Source organism: Callospermophilus lateralis, chromosome 4 (assembly GCF_048772815.1).
Source record: "Callospermophilus lateralis isolate mCalLat2 chromosome 4, mCalLat2.hap1, whole genome shotgun sequence".
In the NCBI taxonomy this organism is placed as follows: Eukaryota; Metazoa; Chordata; class Mammalia; order Rodentia; family Sciuridae; genus Callospermophilus; species Callospermophilus lateralis.
This window is the reverse complement of record NC_135308.1, coordinates 73,407,320-73,420,955: the sequence shown is the minus strand read 5'-3', so window position 1 is coordinate 73,420,955 and position 13,636 is coordinate 73,407,320. Positions and strand designations below refer to the sequence as shown.

General features: G+C 43.4%; 1 protein-coding gene across 1 annotated transcript in view; it reads left to right on the top strand.

Annotated features, from left to right (window-relative positions):
• Positions 1 to 13,636, top strand: part of LOC143398307 (scavenger receptor cysteine-rich domain-containing protein DMBT1-like) — a 182,500-nt gene that overhangs the window by 50,942 nt on the left and 117,922 nt on the right. The window contains exons 11-13 of the mRNA XM_076855297.1: positions 3,445 to 3,537; positions 3,615 to 3,929; positions 4,977 to 5,291. Coding sequence (XP_076711412.1) covers positions 3,445 to 3,537; positions 3,615 to 3,929; positions 4,977 to 5,291 — 723 coding nt within the window. The remainder of the gene's footprint in view (positions 1 to 3,444; positions 3,538 to 3,614; positions 3,930 to 4,976; positions 5,292 to 13,636) is intronic.

The following is a 13,636-nucleotide window of genomic DNA, read 5'->3' as shown; positions in this document are numbered from 1 at the left end:
TTTGCTTCTTGGATTTGTTTATGTAATTCATTGTCGAAGTGTTCGAAGTGGTCTTTCATTGTCTGATTTTGCTGTCTAATGTTTTCCTTGAGACTCCATATCATCTGCAGCATGTATATCCAGAATTCTTTATCTGACATTCCATCTGCTGCAGATATTACCTCTTCTAAAGTTGAGTTGACCTGCATTGCTTGTGGTCCTTTCTTTCCTTGTCTTTTCATACTGTTCACGTTTCTTTCTGCTTGGTGAAACTGTTGTTATTGATTTTTCCCCTTATATATTTATATTACTCTTGTATAGTTGCAAAGTCTCCCTCGCAGGCTTTGGCGGTGGTTCTGCCCCTCCTCCAATTGGGGCATGTGCTTACCACAAAGGCAGGCCGCTAGGACTGTACTTTCGATGGGCCTGTTCTTTCGGTGGTCGCAGGTCCGCCTACCTTGCAGGCGCGAGCAGCGGCTCTGCCCCTCCGCTGGCCGCTAGGCCTGTTCTGTCTGTCGGTTGCAGGTCTGTCTACCTAGCAGGCGCTGGTGGCGGCCCTGCCCTTCCCCCAACCGGGGCGATGTGTCTGGCAGGCCACTGAGCCTGTTCTGTCGGTGGTCACGGTTCTGCCTACCTTGCAGGCACTTGGAGCAGCTGTGCCCCTCCACGGGTTGCTGGGCTTGACCTGCCGGTGGGTGGCAGGTGCGCCTACCTTGCAGGCACGGGGGGTGGCTCTGCCGCTCCGCGGGTTGCAGGGCCTGATCTGCTGATGAGTCACAGTTCTGCCTATCTTGCACGCGCCTGGCGGCTGTGCCTCTCCCCCAACCAGGGCGATGTATCTGGCGGGCCCCTGGGCCTGTTCTGTCACTGGTCACGGTTCCGCTTACCTTGCAGGTGCGTGGGGCAGCTGTGCCCCTCCGCAGGTTGCTGGGCCTGACCTGTCGGTTGGTCGCAGGTCCGCCTACCTTGCAGGTGCCCGGCGGCTCTGCCCCTCCCCCATCCGGGGCGATGTGTCTGGCGGGCCACTGGGCCTGTTTTGTCGGTGGTCATGGTTCTGCCTACCTTGCACGTGCGCGTGGAGCAGCTGTGCCCCTCCGCGGGTTGCTGGGCCTGACATGCCGGTGGGTGGCAGGTGCACCTACCTTGCAGGCGCGGGGGGTGGCTCTGCCGATCTGAGGTTTGCTCACATAATCTCACTTTTAAACTTTCTTACAATGTCTCATGCATGAGCTTTTGGGGACACCCAGTATCTAAACCATAACAATTAGTTTTCACATTCGGTTATTTGTGGTTTTGTTTTCCTTTTTTCTCTATCATTTATTTTTACATTTTTGATAATTTGAGAATTCTGAATAAGCTTCAAGGATAAGGTAAAATTCCCAGGTAAACCTGACCGAGATTCATCAATGCTATTATTTTTCTATATTCTTGCCTCTTCTGCCATATTTATCCCTGAATATATAAAATATTTCTGAGTGACTATTAAGATTAGGTGGATAAGATAATATGTTCATTTACTTTTTAATATTTTCAAGATTTTTTAAAATAACCACAATGTTATTGCCAAATTCCATAAATTAACTCTCTTGTCTTCTATGTATGATGAAGAACATGTGGTACTTGTCTTTCTGTGTCTGGGTAAATGAACTTAACATGATGTCCTACAATTTCATCCATTTGATGCAAAAAGTAGAACTCCATTATTTTTTATGGCTGTATTTACATCACATTTTCTTTATGAATTTCTCTTTCATTTGCACCAGATTCCATATGGTAGATATTGTGAATAGTGCCACAATAAACATGGAAACATATGATTGCTGTTTCACAGTAAATATAATTGTCCTGGCTGCTATTGCTTTTTAATGCATCATTCCCACCAAATCCCCCCCCCCCCAAATAGCAACACAAATAAAAATATTTTTTTATTTTGCCCATAGTTTCCAGATTCATAAATTTAGCATGGATTCTTGGCAGTTGCCTCAAGTCTCTCATGAGGTTACACTTGGATCTCATCTGCAGCTCAGGTCATTGTAGACTTGACCAAGCTGGGAATCCAGGACAGTTCATTCACATGGCTGGTAGCTTGAAGTTCACCTGGGATTGCTGACAGAACAACCTGAAAATGCTCTCTCCCACTTGATAGTTTCTACAGAGTAGATTTTCCATTAAACAAACATCCTACTAAGTCAAGAGGAGGAGGCAGGACTTTTGTAGCAAGGTTCTCAAGTCAAGCTGTGCTGGCTTCACCATTTTATGTTGTTATAGACAACTCACCACTGTCGGCCCAGATTGAAGGGCAGGAGGAATGGACTGTACAGGTCAATGGACCTTGACACAGATTTTGTGGGTATTTTCAAAAACTAAAATTGTGTTAAATATCTCACTTGGTTTATTTTCTAATTTGTATTTTTGTGTGATCAACTATGGCTTTAATACCTAAAACTTGAAGAGTATTTAGGAATGGTAGTTTCTCTCACCATTGCTCTTAGTATCCTATTATATTCCTTATGTTTTGTCTTTCTGTTCTTCACTCTGTATTTTTCCACTTATTTTCCATTTTGTGTTAACCTACAATGTTGTTAGACTCATCTTCTGGTTTCTTATTTTTAGCTACTGACTTTTTATTGGTTCTTTTAAATTTCATTGACTCTCAGTCATTTATTTGATTTTTGTTATCATTTTTCTATCAATATACCCATATTGTCATTTTTTTATTCACGCCTATTTGAATTACCTATAAGGTAATTCACCAATACTGCTCTCTGAATATGTTTTCTTTTTTCTACTTTGTTCATTTTATTTTATTCATAAACTCTTTAATATGTGTGGTTCTTTGTTTTTCTTTTCTTTTGACAAACATTGTATTTGAAAAGGCATCTATCCTACAAAAACTTCAGAAAAGATTTTATTTAACTTCTTCAGTTCACTTTATTTCGGGTAGATCACCTTATTCAAAAAGAATTGAAGTGTTGAGATACTGGGCACCATATCTATGTCAAAAATTCTTTTACAAAATATGATACAAGTTTCCAGTTGTTTAATATGATTCTTCCCCTTTGGTCCAACCTAAATTTTACTTGTGTACTCCAGGAAAAAACTGGCAAACATGCTGAGATTTTCAGAGACCCACCTACTACCATTGAATGGTCAAATGCCTCTAGGGAAAAATCACTGATTCTAATTTTTACTTTTCTCTGAACTTGACTTCTAAGTCTTGCTTCCTTGGGAACTATGAAATACTTTCCAACAGCGCTGCTGTATTCACACTTTGCTAATGTCATTCCTGGGACTGTAGCAGATTTATACTTCATTTAACTAAGAGAAAAGTGTGTGTTAGAAGCAGAAGCAGAATCCATGAATAGAAGATAGGAAATTACTTATTGTGGGCTGTAGTTTTCAGATTTCATCACTGGATGAGTGTCAAGTTTAAATCAATTTTCTGCTTTCTTACCCCTTTGGTAGGAAGCCAGACCCAGATGCTGCCCCAGTGTAATGACTCCTGGTCAGACCCAGCATGCTCTGCAGCCTCAGAAGGCCATACTGCCAACTGTTCAGGTGAGCAAGACCCCCAGCACCAGAGCCTTCCCATTCCCTGTGCAAATGCCCACTGACATGACCCTGTCTCTCCTCAGACAACAGACAGCTCCGCCTGGTAGATGGGGGCAGCCGCTGTGCAGGGAGAGTGGAGATCCTGCAGCAGGGCTCCTGGGGCTCCATCTGTGATGACAGCTGGGACCTGAGTGATGCCCACGTGGTGTGCAGACAGCTGGGATGTGGAGTGGCCCTGGAGGCCACCATCTCTGCTCACTTTGGAGAGGGATCAGGGCCCATCTGGCTGGATGAGGTGAACTGTACAGGAGAAGAGGCCCATGTGTGGCACTGCCCTTCCCAGGGCTGGGGGAAGCACAACTGCAGGCACAAGGAGGATGCTGGGGTCATCTGCTCAGGTCTGTGCACAGGCTGGGAGGTCTGGGAGGGTGTGCAGGATGGTGTCTGAGCATTGTACAGGGATTGGGACAGGGCAGAGGGGAAGGACAATTTTTGTCCTTCCAAAAGAGAACATGAGGTGTTTCTGTTTACTGCTGCAGCATCTGAGCTTCTGCTCCTTACTTCCCAGCACTGTCCCCTGATACAGTCATTCTTTACAATGTCCATTAAAAATAGTCATCACTCTTCTGTGACCTGTGGGTGCAACATCCTGACCCACTGAACTAGATTTCTATTTCTGCTGTAACAAGTTACCATAGACTGAGTGACTCAAAACAACACATACATGTCATCCTATGGTGTGTAGATTAGAATTTTTAACAAGGTCTATATGGGCTATAAACAACATGTGAGCAGGTTGTAACAGCTGAAGCTCTGGGAAGACTCATTTTCTTCCTTTTGAAGCTTCTAGCATTTGACTGAATTCCTTGTCTCATGGCTTCTTTTTTCTTCAAAATGACAACAGGGCAATAATCTGATCATCTTTTCATATTCACATTTCCCTCTGATGAGGGGCAAAAGAATCATCTGATTTTGATGATAGACTTCTGGGATATGATTAGATTGCACTCAGCTATTAATCCACGCTGATGCAGAATAATCCACAAAAGGATCTTTTCTTAATTGTGTCTTCAAAGCACTTTGGCAATGAGGTCAAATATCCACACACTGCCAAGATCAGGCAGTGGACAGCCTGTCCACTCTGTTCAGCCTCCTTTTCTAGGATCTGTCAGATGGCTTGTCAGGTAGTAAATAAAGTTTCTTTTCCACAGAGCCCCCAGGTCAGTGTTCCTCCTGTTCATTTGCTTATATTACATTGTTGTAGAAACAGAAAGAGAGGTACAAGTTAGCAAAACAAGTTAAAGGGACAAAACTTTCAGTCTTCCACCTAGTGGACATTTCTTCAGCAGAGTCAGCAGTGAACACTCACTACTTAGGAATAAAGAAAAAAACAGCAGTAAGAGTTGAATACTCCTTGACCCCTGTTTTCCTCCTCTTGCTTTTAGACTTCCTAGCTCTCAGGCTGGTGAGCGAGGACCAGGAGTGTGCTGGGTGGCTGGAGATTTTCTACAACAACACCTGGGGCAGCATCTGCCACAGCCCCATGGAACCTCTGACCTTGTCTGTGATCTGCAGACAGCTTGGCTGTGGGGATACTGGGACTCTGGATTTCTTGGTACCTTCGAGGGAAGGTTCTAGACCCCGCTGGATGGATGGAATTCACTGTCGAAAAACCGACACCTCTCTCTGGCAGTGTCCTTCTGACCCCTGGAAACATCAATCTTGCTCACCAAAGGAGGAAGCTCATATCACATGTACAGGTGACCTACTGTCTACTTCTATGGGTCTGTCCTATACCTGTAGGTTGTTGTCAGGAAAGGTTCATATATTTAAAAATAATGGATGATTTGAAATAAGTCTACAACATGAATCCTGGTTAGAGATTACTTGCCCCACGTGTTGCAATCCTGTTTCAAAGCAGATGTGAGAAAACCAGCAAAGATAGCGATTTATGTGAAAAGTACCAGATAGCGAACTTAGCATATGGGATCATAAAGTTACACTCTGATGAACATTCTTAGCAATTAGCTAATGCAGTCTTACATTGTATTAATTACTCTGTATTTCCTTAGTGAGATGGTGAAGATTGAACCTCAGTAATATGCATTGTTTGCTATGAGTTATCACTTCGTTCCCCACTATCACCACACATAATGAAGCTTAATAATTACATTAAAGGCTTGGTAGGCATTATGGTGATTATTTATTTCAGATGAGGAAAATGAGGTTTGGAGTAAGCACTTCATCTTTCTCACACTTTCAATTAACTGAGTGGCAACTTGGGGAATTCAATACAATGGGCTGTTTATTCTGGAATCCACTACAGCAGTGAGACAACCTCTCAGATTCGTTTGTTGATGATAAGTAATTGGTGGGTGATTTGTAGGTAGAAACTTACTTTCAGGCAGGAAAACAAACACATGAAGAAATTACCATTGCTGCTCTCATGGAGTTTTCACTCCAGCCTGATGACACACACCATGCATGAAGTTTAGTGTCACGAAGGCATGGTAGGTGCTGTACAAATATGTGCACTGAGGAAGAGAGAAACCATATTTAGGTTGAGAAAGAAAGGAGGAGTAGAGGTGCAATGCAGGAAGAAAGTAGAGCATTTTTTCAGTGTAATTACTGAGGTAAAAAGAGCATGGTGACCTTCAGTTACTGATGCAGTCTGACCATCCTGAGCAGAGCAGGAGGAGGATGGAGAAGAGCAATGCCTAATTACCTGCATGGGTAAGAAGAGCACAACACCTCTCCCACACATGACCCAATAACAATCTTGTTGAAAAGCTGTTTCTTAGTCTTCTTCTCTGGCACATCATGAGGAAGTGCTATGAGATGAGGGGCCTGGTCTCCCCTCATTTTCCTCTTGAATTAATCTCCTTATAGTGCCAGTGGTCTTGGTTGATACTGTTCCTCTGAGACATATACTACTGCAAACTAAGATGCCCACTTCATCTCTCTCTCAGGAAACATTAATGGGGCCTGAATGAAATTGGAGCCCAATATCTTCTGACTTCTTATGAACTATAATGAAGAGCTGGAGTTGTGGCTCAGCGGTAAAGCACTTGCCTAGCACACACAAGGCCCTGGGTTCAATCTTCATTACCACATAAAAATATGAAATAAAATAAAGGTATTGTGTTCAACTACAACTAAAAACTAAATATTTTTTTAAAAGAACTGTAATGTGTAATGTGCCCTTCAGAATCATGCTCTGATAAAAACCTGGTATCGAGCGGCCCGCCAGCGTGGCAGTCACATCACTCCATTTGGAGTAGGGGCAGAGCAGAGCTGCCTCCCGAGTCTGCAAGATAGGCAGACCCGCGTCCGACCGGCGGATCAGGCCCAGCGGCCTGCTGGTGTGGTAGACACGTCACCCGTCATCCCAATTGGAGTAGGGGCAGAGCAGAGCCTTCGCCCGCGGTCGGAGCAGGCCCAGCGGCCCGACAGTGTCGTAGTCACGTCAACCTAATTGGAGCAGGGACAGAGCAGAGCCGCCACCCGTGCCCAGAACAGGTCCAGCGACCTGCCGGCGTAGTAGTCAAGACACCCCAATTGGAGTAGGGGCAAAGCAGATCCTCCACCCGCACCCGCAAGGTAGGCAGGCCTGTGACAGACTGGCGGAATAGGCCCAGCGGCCTGCCGGCGTGGTAGACACGTCACACCACTTGGGGGAGGGGCAGAGCAGAGCAGAACCGCTCCCCGAGCCCGCATCAGGCCCAGCGGCCCGCCGGCGTGGCAGCCACATCCCCCCATTTGGAGTAGGGGCAGAGCAGAGCCGCCGCCCGAGCCTGCAAGGTAGACAGACTTGCGACTGACCGGCGGAACAGGTCCAGCGGTCTACTGGTGTGGTAGACACGTCACACCAATTGGAGGAGGGGCAGAGCAGAGCCACCTCCTGAGCCCGCAAGGTAGGTAGACCTGCGACCTACCGGCGGATCAGGCCCAGCGGCCTGCTGGTGTGGTAGACACGCCACCTGTCACCCCAATTGGAGTAGGGGCAGAGCAGAGCCTTCGCCCGCGGTCGGAGCAGGCCCAGCGGCCCGACAGCGTCGTAGTCACGTCACCCCAATTGGAGCAGGGACAGAGCAGAGCCGCCACCCGCGCCCAGAACAGATCCAGCGACCTGCCGGCGTAGTAGTCACGACACCCCAATTGGAGTAAGGGCAGAGCAGATCCTCCACCCGAGCCCGCATGATAGGCAGGCCTGTGACAGACTGGCGGAACAGGCGCAGCGGCCTATCGGCGTGTAGACACGTCACGCCACTTGGGGGAGGGGAAGAGCAGAGCCGCAGCGCGCGCCCAGAACAGGCCCAGTGACCTGCCGGCGTGGTAGTCACGAAAACCCAATTGGAGAAGGGGCACAGCAGAGCCGCTGCCCGTGCCTGCAAGGTAGTCAGATCTGCGACTGACCGGCAGAACAGGCCCAGGGGTTTGCGGACGTGGCAGACACGTTACCCTAACTGAAGCAGGGGCAGAGCAGAGCCGCTGCCTGCGCCTGGAACAGGCCCAGAGGCCCGCCGGCATGGTAGTTACGTCACCCCAATTGGAGTAGGGGTAGAGCAGAGCTGCCGCCCACGCCCGGAACAGGCCCAGCAACCCGCCGGCGTGGTATCACGTCACCCCAATTGGAGAAGGGGCAGAGCAGAGCCGCCTCCTGCGCCTGGAACAGGCCCAGCGACCCGCAGGCATAGTAGTCATGACACCCCAATTGGAGTAGGGGCAGAACAGAGCCACCGCCCGCGCCTGCAAGATAGTCAGATCCGTGACTAACTGGCAGAACAGGCCCAGGGGTTCACGGATGTGGTAGACACGTCACACCAATTGGAGGAAGGGCAGAGCAGAGCCGCTGCCCGCGCCTCGAAGGTAGACAGACCTGCGACCGACCGGCAGAACAGTCCCAGCGGCCCGCCAGCGTGGTAGACAGATCACCCCAATTGGAGGAGCAGCAGAGCTGCCGCCCGCCCCTGCAAGGGAGACTTTTCAACTATACAAGAGCAATATAAATATATAGGGGGAAAATTTCAAAAACACAACAGTTTCACCAAGCAGAAAGAAACACAAGCAATATGAAAAGACAAGGAAAGAAAGGACCACAAGCAATGCAGGTCAAAACAAGACCCAACAATATGCTGCCTACAGGAGATGCATTTGATAGGAAAAGACATACATAGACTGAAGGTGAAAGGTTGGGAAAAATCATATCACTCATATGGACTTCGGAAACAAGCAGGAGTGTCCATACTCATATCAAATAAAATAGATTTCAAGCCAAAGTTAATCAAAAGGGATAAAGAGAGACACTACATACTGCTCAAGGGAACCATACACCAACAAGACATAACAATCATAAATATATATGCCCCAAACAATGGTGCAGTTATGTTCATCAAACAAACTCTTCTCAAGTTTAAGAGTCTAATAGACCAACATACAATAATCATGGGAGACTTCAACACACCTCTCTCACCACTAGACAGATCTTCCAAACAAAAGTTGAATAAGGAAACTATAAAACTCAATAACACAATTAATAACCAAGACTTAATTGATATATATAGAATATACCACCCAACATCAAGCAGTTACACTTTTTTCTCAGCAGCACCTGGATCCTTCTCAAAAATAGATCATATATTATGTCACAGGGCAACTCTTAGACAATATAAAGGAGTGGAGATAATACCATGCATCTTATCTGATCATAATAAAATGAAACTGAAAATCAACGATAAAAGAAGGAAGGAAAAAACATGCATCACTTGGAGAATGAACAATTGGTTACTAAATGATCAATGGGTTATAGAAGACATCAAGGAGGAAATTAAAAAATTCTTAGAGATAAATGAAAGCACAGACACAACATATCGGAATCTATGGGACACATTAAAACCAGTTCTAAGAGGAAAATTCGTTGCTTGGAGTTCATTCCTTAAAAAAAGAAAAAACCAACAAATAAATGATCTCATACTCCATCTCAAAATCCTAGAAAAAGAAGAGCAAAACAACAGCAAAAGAAGTAGAAGGCAAGAAATTATTAAAATCAGAGCTGAAATTAATGAAATCTAAACAAAAGAAACAATTGAAAAGATTGACCAAACTAAAAGTTGGTTGTTTGAAAAAAATAAATAAAATCGACAGACCCTTAGCCATGCTAACGAAGAGAAGAAGAGAGAGAAATCAAATTACTAGCATACGGGATGAAAAAGGCAATATCACAACAGACACTTCAGAAATACAGAAGATTATCAGAAATTATTTTGAATCCTTATACTCCAATAAAATAGAAGATAGTGAAGGCATCAATAAATTTCTTAAGTCATATGACCTGTCCAGATTAAGGCAGGAGGATATAGACAACCTAAACAGACCAATATCAATTGAGGAAATAGAAGAAACCATCAAAAGACTACCAACTAAGAAAAGCCCAGGACCGGATGGGTATACAGCAGAGTTTTACAAAACCTTTAAAGAGGAACTAATACCAATACTTTTCAAGCTATTTCAGGAAATAGAAAAGAGGGAGAACTTCCAAATTCATTCTACGAGGCCAACATCACCCTGATTCCTAAACCAGACAAAGACACTTCAAAGAAAGAAAACTACAGACCAATATCTCTAATGAACCTAGATGCAAAAATCCTCAATAAAATTCTGGCAAATCGGATTCAAAAACATATCAAAAAAATTGTGCACCATGATCAAGTAGGATTCATCCCTGGGATGCAAGGCTGGTTCAATATACGGAAATCAATTAATGTTATTCACCACATCAATAGACTTAAAAATAAGAACCATATGATCATCTCGATAGATGCAGAAAAAGCATTCGACAAAGTACAGCATCCCTTTATGTTCAAAACGCTAGAAAAACTAGGGATAACAGGAACTTACCTCAATATTGTAAAAGCAATCTATGCTAAGCCTCAGGCTAGCATCATTCTGAATGGAGAAAAATTGAAGGCATTCCCTCTAAAATCTGGAACAAGACAGGGATGCCCTCTCTCACCACTTCTGTTCAACATAGTTCTCGAAACACTGGCCAGAGCAATTAGACAGATGAAAGAAATTAAAGGCATAAAAATAGGAAAAGAAGAACTTAAATTATCACTATTTGCAGATGACATGATTCTATACCTAGCAGACCCAAAAGGGTCTACAAAGAAACTATTAGAGCTAATAAGTGAATTCAGCAAAGTGGCAGGATATAAAATCAACACGTATAAATCAAAGGCATTCCTGTATATCAGCGACAAATCCTCTGAAATGGAAATGAGGACCACCACTCCATTCACAATATCCCCCCCAAAAATAAAATACTTAGGAATCAACCTAACAAAAGAGGTGAAAGACTTATACAATGAAAACTACAGAACCCTAAAGAGAGAAATAGAAGAAGATCTTAGAAGATGGAAAAATATACCCTGTTCATGGATAGGCAGAACTAACATCATCAAAATGACGATATTACCAAAAGTTCTCTATAGGTTTAATGCAATGCCAATCAAAATCCCAATGGCATTTCTTATAGAAATAGAGAAAGCAATCATGAAATTCATATGGAAAAATAAAAGACCCAGAATAGCAAAAACAATGCTAAGGAGAAAGGGTGAATCAGGCGGTATAGCGATACCAGACTTCAAACTATACTACAGAGCAATAGTAACAAAAACAGCATGGTACTGGTACCAAAACAGGCGGGTGGACCAATGGTACAGAATAGAGGACACAGAAACCAATCCACAAAACTACAACTATCTTATATTCGATAAAGGGGCTAAAAGCATGCAATGGAGGAAGGATAGCATCTTCAACAAATGGTGCTGGGAAAACTGGAAATCCATATGCAACAAAATGAAACTGAATCCCTTTCTCTCGCCATGCACAAAAGTTAACTCAAAATGGATCAAGGAGCTTGATATCAAATCAGAGACACGGCGTCTGATAGAAGAAAAAGTCGGCTATGATCTACATACTGTGGGGTCGGGCTCCAAATTCCTCAATAGGACACCCATAGCACAAGAGTTAATAACTAGAATCAACAAATGGGACTTACTCAAACTAAAAAGTTTTTTCTCAGCAAAAGAAACAATAAGAGAGGTAAATAGGGAGCCTACATCCTGGGAACAAATCTCTACTCCTCACACTTCAGATAGCCCTAATATCCAGAGTATACAAAGAACTCAAAAAATTAGACAACAAGATAACAAATAACCCAATCAACAAATGAGCCAAAGACATGAACAGACACTTCTCAGAGGTGGACATACAATCAATCAACAAGTACATGAAAAAATGCTCACCATCCCTAGCAGTCAGAGAAATGCAAATCAAAACCACCGTAAGATACCATCTCACTCCAGTAAGATTGGCAGCCATTATGAAGTCAAACAACAACAAGTGCTGGCGAGGATGTGGGGAAAAGGGTACACTTGTTCATTGTTGGTGGGACTGCAAATTGGTGCAGCCAATCTGGAAAGCAGTATGGAGATTTCTTGGAAAGCTGGGAATGGAACCACCATTTGACCCAGCTATTCCCCTTCTCGGTCTATTCCCTAAAGACCTAAATAGAGCATGCTACAGGGACACTGCTACATCGATGTTCATAGCAGCACAATTCACAATAGCAAGACTGTGGAACCAACCTAGATGCCTTTCAATAGACGAATGGATAAAAAAAAATTGGCATTTATACACAATGGAGTATTACTCTGCATTAAGAAATGACAAAATCATAGAATTTGGAGGGAAATGGATGGCATTAGAGCAGATTATGCTAAGTGAAGCCAGCCAATCCCTAAAAAACAAATGCCAAATGTCTTCTTTGATATAAGGAGAGTAACTAAGAACAGAGTAGGGACGAAGAGCATGAGAAGAAGATTAACATTAAACAGGGACGAGAGGTGGGAGGGAAAGGGAGGGAGAAGGGAAATTGCATGGAAATGGAAGGAGACCCTCAGGGTTATACAAAATTACATACAAGAGGTAGCGAGGGGAAAGGGAAAAATAATACATGGGGGAGATATGAACTGCAGTAGAGGGGGTAGAGAGAGAAGAGGGGAGGGGAGGGGAGGGGAGGGGGATAGTAAAGGATAGGAAAGGCAGCAGAATACAACAGACCCTAGTATGGCAATATATAAATCAATGGAAGTGTAACTGATGTGATTCTGCAATTTGTACATGGGGTAAAAATGGGAGTTCATTACCCACTTGAATCAAAGTGTGAAATATGATATATCAAGAACTATGTAATGTTTTGAACAACCAACAATAAAAAAAATTAAAAAAGAAAAAAGAAAATGTAGCCCCAAGCCACTGTATTATTGGGAAAGGTGTTCTCAGTTATGTAGGAAGCATCAAAGTATGTTTATTTATGTGATATTGGGGTATTTCATTTAATTGTACTATAATTTGCTATTGTTAATTTATATATAGTGTATCTATATTTTAGAGCATATTTGATTGTAAGGACAAGAGAGTTATTAAAATTGCTTCAGAAATTTGGTATAAAAAGAGGGGGGAGCTGGGCTTATGATTCAGTGGTAGAGCACTTGCCTGGCATGTGTGAGGCACTGGGTTGGATTCTCAGCACTTTATGTAAATAAACGAACAAAACAAAGGTCCATCAATGTCTAAAAAACAAATATATTTTTAAAATACAGAGGATTCATGGAAGAGTTCTGGCCAGAACAAGTAGACTCAAGGTGAATAGAAAGGAGAGAAACTCAACCTGAACTGTAAGAATTCTGAGATGTGTTTTGATCACAAATATTTTCTCCCCTTTCATAGGTTTTCTCTTCAAATGGTTCATTATCTGCTTCTCTGTGCTCAAAATTTTAGGCTGATACAATCTCATTTAGCTTTTGTCTTTTGTACTTCTTGGTTCATATTAAAAAAATTTGCACAGGTGAAAAAAAAAACCTGGTATCCTCTAGAAACAATGATTTCCTTATTAGTAGGAGGCTCTGTATTTCCTTTTAAACATGCAGTCTTTTTCTGGCCAAATCAGAGAATATTTTTGCATCACCTTTTCATTTTCAACAATTTCTTTCCTTTTTCTCCACGTCCAGCAACATTAAATTTGCCCCATGAGGTGACACCG